This window comes from Aegilops tauschii, chromosome 7 (genome assembly GCF_002575655.3).
Source record: "Aegilops tauschii subsp. strangulata cultivar AL8/78 chromosome 7, Aet v6.0, whole genome shotgun sequence".
NCBI lineage: Eukaryota > Viridiplantae > Streptophyta > Magnoliopsida > Poales > Poaceae > Aegilops > Aegilops tauschii.
Genome location: NC_053041.3, coordinates 516,985,773 through 516,991,187, shown reverse-complemented (window position 1 = coordinate 516,991,187; position 5,415 = coordinate 516,985,773). Strand labels below are relative to the sequence as shown.

Genomic DNA, 5,415 nt, shown 5'->3' with positions numbered 1-5,415 from the left:
CTGGCGAAGCCAAAGGCAGCAGCAGCACGGAAGGGGAGCAAAGCTCCAGAGTTGCCTGGGACGGAATGAAGCCGATGGACGCGGAGCGCCTGGCCTCATCCCGCTTTGAACGTGGCACCGGCGGGAGCACGGACGTTGGTGATAGAGGCGGTGATGACGGCGGCGTCCGGTTGTCCTGGGAGCGACGCCGGATCATGCCAGGCGAGCGTGCCCGGGCCGGGCTGCGCCCTCTCCGCACAGCCAGCACCGGCTGCACCGGACCGTCCACCACCGTCGAGGCAGAGCCAAGAAGGAGTTGCTGCTGTGCGGGCACCGCAGGGTCGTCCTCCAGGCTGCGGGCCACAGCCGAGGAGGCGGAGCCTGAGCCCTGCAGGACCACGGCCGGCACGCCCACGACATCACGGCGACGGTTGCCGCGGTCCTCCCTCCCGTCGCGGTCGCCCCGGCCTCTGTCTTGGTTCCGCGGCTTTTCGCGGTGATTGCGGGAGAGGCTGCGCCTTATGCGCGCGCCCCAGCTGCTCCTGCCGGCGGCGTCGTCACGGCCGCGCCGATCTCCACCGCGGCGACGGTCTTCGTCATCGTCACTGTCGCGCCTGTCGTGACGTGGCGCTGGGCGGGAGATGCGCTCCCTACGGTCCCTGGGCACCGTCTCGCCATCGACGACGTTGCGACGCCAGGTGAAGCCCTCTGAAACAGTGCGCCCGCCCACCTTCTGCTCATGGATGGAGAGGTGAAGAAGGACCCTGTGCTGCAGACCACGCCGACCATACACCGGCTCGCCGCCTTCGCGCGCCGGTAGGGTGATCCAGTTGACCCTCGGAATCTTGCTGGGGCACGTCGCCCACGCCCACAGGCAGAGCGCCTCTGTGTCCGTCTTCAGGCAAGACGCCGGCTCGATGTAGTCTATTGAGCAGTTGGTGCCGATCGCAGAGGCCACAGCCTGGGCGTCCCATGCCTGCAGCGGCAGCCCCTCGAGGCAAAGGCGCACATGGTGCGGCATGTCGACGTGCTCCGCGTGGGACTCAATCCGCCATGGCCGGAGCTGGATGCGGGCTCAAGTCTCCTGCGGAGTATAAAGGAATAATTGTGTAGCTGGATAAATACATGAGGCACTGCTTCTGGAGGGGGAAAGATTTGGGAGTCAATTGCAAGAAACCACCACATTTGTGGCTAGATTTGCAGGAAACTACCAAGTCGTTAATCTGTTGCAAAAAACACCGTAAAATCTCTTAACCCGTTGCAAAAAGCACTGAACAGCCGTTTAGCCTCGTTTGATCTCTTTTCTGACAGGTGGGCCGCGAAAACGCTGACGTGGCGTGCGGACAGGCAAACGGCGCCGTTAGGAAGAAAACGGTCAAGACGCCGCGCCGGTCGGTCCTGTCGGTGCTCGCCAGACAGATGCCCCGCGCCCTCTCTCTCTCGCCCCTCTCCTCTGCCTCCTCTCTCTGGCTCTGGTCGCCGTCGGTGAGAAGCCAGCTGGCCGCCGTCCGCCATGGTTTCGTGGAGCGACGACAGCGAGGAATCGGGCTACGAGTACTCTTCAGGCGGCTCCCCTATCAAGGTCAGTGATTTGAACTCGTAGCTAGGGTTCTTTGAGCAAGGGTTTCGGTCTGGGGATTTTGTTTTTCCTGCTCGATTTGAACCCGTGAGATGGATTTTGTGCGTTTCTTTTGTTGATGTAGATCCCGGCTACAATCGAGGACCCGAACTACTCTGGTATTGATGATGAGGTGATGGTGATTTGTGAGCATGGCCAGCCGGCGAAGAGGCATGTTTACTTCGAAGGGATTAGCACTGGGAGGAGGTTCATTGCCTGTGGACTTGATGTGAGTGCTAGCAAAAATCTGTAGTTTGCTCATTTTGTGAAGAAACTATAAATTGTTCATATGCACTGTTCATTGTTCATGTTCACTGTTCATTGTTCATGTTCACTGTTCACCTAGTAGTTTAGTTAAAGGTACTGTCATGTACCATACCATAGTGACTGAGTGAAGTAAATGAATTAAATTGTGCTATTAAAAATTAAGTACAAAGATATAAAATTAAGGTATCCATAGTGACTGAGTGAAGTAAATTGTGCTGTTAAAAAGTATCATAGTGCATTGTTCATAGATATAAATGAAGTAAATGAATTGAACTGAATTGTATTGTGCTGTTAAAAATTAAGGTATAAATGAACTAAATTCAGTGTAGTATGCTGTTAAAAATTCAGATATAAATTCAGAGTTGAGCTGAATTGTGCATGTGCAGTATACTATAGTTGTTTTGTACTTGTACTTGTTGTTTGCTAATAGACTGAATAGAATTGCCAGCAGTTGTGGTGTTGTTCATTGGGTAGATGAGGAGTGGCCAGAACAGAAGTGAAGTGAAAAAGGAAGTAAATGCATTTGTACTTGTTGTTTTGCAGGAAGCAAGCAGTTGTGGTGTTGTTCATTGGGTAGATGAGGAGTGGTCAGAGCATTTGCAGAATGCTCTTCACAAACTATGGCTTTTGTATGAGGATTGTCAGCGTGCTAATAGGATGGCATGTCTGGAACATTCATCACTTGTCCACAATCTCACATCACAGAAGAACAAGCTACAGGAGACTTATGAGAAGCTTGTTGAGGATGTGAACAACCTACTTGATACCCAGGACAATATTCCCAAGGAAAATGAAGTCCAACAAGGTGAACATGAGGAGATCACTCCTCCTTTGGACAACAATATTTCAGCTTTGAAGGAACAGCTGGGTGCAATGGATGCTGAGAACAAAGAACTGAAGCAAAAAGTTGACCAGTTGAAGAGCATTCAGGTTGCCCAAGGTAATGTGATTAGGAATCTGAAGTTTGCTCATTTGGAGGAGAAGGAAAAGTTGAGCACTGAGAGGAGGAATTTGGAGTTTCACATTGCTGATCTTGTCAAAGCTAGTGACAAGAACAAGAGAAAGCTGAAGGACATCAAGGATATTTGCGATGAAGAGTGATTTGTAATCTGACCATGTGGGTCATTATCTTAAGTTTCAAGCATTGAACTATGGCTTGTAATGTGTGAACTAGTGGCAGTTTGCAGTATTTGAAGTAGGGTGTAGCCTTGAACTATGTCTTGTAAGCTTTGAACTATGGTGTCATGATGTTAACTATGTTGTTAACTAGAGTTGTTAAGTATGATGTTAACTATGGTGTCATGATGTTAACTATGTTAGTGACTAGAGTTGTTAAGTATGATGTTAACTATGTTAGTGACTAGAGTTGTTAAGTATGATGTTAACTATGTCATTGATGTTAACTATGGCACCCTAAATGATGGAATGAGGATATGTTGGATGCCGTCGACGCCGAGGCACCCTAGAAGATCATATTAGGTTATCGTGGATGCCGTCGACGCCGAGGCACCCTAGATGATCATATTAGGTTATCGTGGATGCCGTCGACGCCGAGGCACCCTAGATGATCATATTAGGTTATCGTGGATGCCGTCGACGCCGAGGCACCCTAGATGATCATATTAGGTTATCGTGGATGCCGTCGACGCCGAGGCACCCTAGAAGATCATATTAGGTTATCGTGGATGCCGTCGACGCCGAGGCACCCTAGATGATCATATTAGGTTATCGTGGATGCCGTCGACGCCGAGCACCCTAGATGATCATATTAGGTTATCGTGGATGCCGTCGACGCCGAGGCACCATAGATGATCATATTAGGTTATCGTGGATGCCGTCGACGCCGAGGCACCCTAGATGATCATATTAGGTTATCTTGGATGCCGTCGACGCCGAGGCACCCTAGATGATCAAATTAGGTTATCGTGGATGCCGTCGACGCCGAGGCACCCTAGATGATCATATTAGGTTATCGTGGATGCCGTCGACGCCGAGGCACCCTAGATGATCATATTAGGTTATCGTGGATGCCGTCGACGCCGAGGCCCCCTAGATGATCATATTAGGTTATCGTGGATGCCGTCGACGCCGAGGCACCCTAGATGATCATATTAGGTTATCGTGGATGCCGTCGACGCCGAGGCACCCTAGATGATCATATTAGGTTATCGTGGATGCCGTCGACGCCGAGGCACCCTAGATGATCATATTAGGTTATCGTGGATGCCGTCGACGCCGAGGCACCCTAGATGATCATATTAGGTTATCGTGGATGCCGTCGACGCCGAGGCATCCTAGATGATCATATTAGGTTATCGTGGATGCCGTCGACGCCGAGGCACCCTAGATGATCATATTAGGTTATCGTGGATGCCGTCGACGCCGAGGCACCCTAGATGATCATATTAGGTTATCGTGGATGCCATCGACGCCGAGGCACCCTAGATGATCATATTAGGTTATCGTGGATGCCGTCGACGCCGAGGCACCCTAGATGATCATATTAGGTTATCGTGGATGCCGTCGACGCCGAGGCACCCTAGATGATCATATTAGGTTATCGTGGATGCCGTCGACGCCGAGGCACCCTAGATGATCATATTAGGTTATCGTGGATGCCGTCGACGCCGAGGCACCCTAGATGATCAAATTAGGTCATCACACTTATTAGCAAACAATAAGAAAATTAGGAGCCACAACTAACCAGAAAGTACTCAACCAAAATAAAGATGTTTTGAACATCATCAGCTCACCACATACCAACAAGTCCACTAGGTACCTTACATGAAAGTACTCATGACAACCAGAATAAAGATGTTTAGAACATGTTTAGAACATGAAAGTACTCATGACAACCAGAAGCAACACAAGTTTTGACCACAAATTAACACAACTTCACCTGCTCCCTTGAGAACAGTTGAACCACTCAGACATCTTAAAGGATGGCTTCCTCACTCTTCCACTACCTGCAACTCTTGGGGGGATGAACTTGTTTCTTCCTCTTGGCCCAGCAGCAGTAGAGGAACTTGGACCAGCACCAGCAGTAGAACTTGGACCAGCACCAGCAGTAGAAGTTGCAGTCCTTGTAGTTTTAGCTTTCTTTGTTGCCCTTGTAGCAGGAGGAGCAGCAACTGCAACAGGAGCAGAAGGAGCTCTCCTTGGTGCACTGGGAGCTGAAGCAGGAGCAGAAGGAGCTCTCCTTGATACCCTTGGAGCCCTTGGAGCTGGTGGAGCTGGAGCTGCAGTTTGAGCAGCAGCAGGAGCAGAAGGAGCTCTCCTTGGTGCACTGGGAGCTGAAGCAGGAGCAGAAGGAGCTCTCCTTGATACCCTTGGAGCCCTTGGAGCTGGTGGAGCTGGAGCTGCAGTTTGAGCAGCAGCAGGAGCAGAAGGAGCACTTCTCCTTGGTGGCATGGGAGCAGGAGCAGATACAGTTCTGGGTGTATCATCTCTCCTGTTTTCCTGAAATTATAGCATACAAATGTTAGAAACTAGTATGTGAAATTGTACAAAAACCTACAACAATAGTTACCTGGTGCTGGTTCATTCTCATA

At 50.5% G+C, this 5,415-nt stretch overlaps 1 protein-coding gene across 1 annotated transcript; it reads left to right on the top strand.

Moving 5' to 3' along the window:
• Positions 1 to 1,492: 1,492 nt before the first annotated feature.
• On the top strand, positions 1,493 to 2,965 carry LOC109746907 (uncharacterized). The gene is made up of 3 exons (XM_040396080.2): positions 1,493 to 1,561; positions 1,683 to 1,736; positions 2,408 to 2,965. The coding sequence occupies exons 1-3, from the start codon at positions 1,493 to 1,495 to the stop codon at positions 2,963 to 2,965; spliced, it is 681 nt and encodes a 226-aa protein (XP_040252014.2).
• The last annotated feature ends 2,450 nt before the right edge of the window (positions 2,966 to 5,415 follow it).

Excerpts from the sequence above, each read along its gene's own strand:
- LOC109746907 (XM_040396080.2), top strand. The coding sequence starts at position 1,493 with ATGGTTTCGTGGAGCGACGACAGCGAGGAATCGGGCTACGAGTACTCT. Across the intron at positions 1,562-1,682 it reads CAGGCGGCTCCCCTATCAAG|ATCCCGGCTACAATCGAGGA; the intron begins GTCAGTGATTTG and ends TTGTTGATGTAG. Across the intron at positions 1,737-2,407 it reads GTATTGATGATGAGGTGATG|GAAGCAAGCAGTTGTGGTGT; the intron begins GTGATTTGTGAG and ends GTTGTTTTGCAG.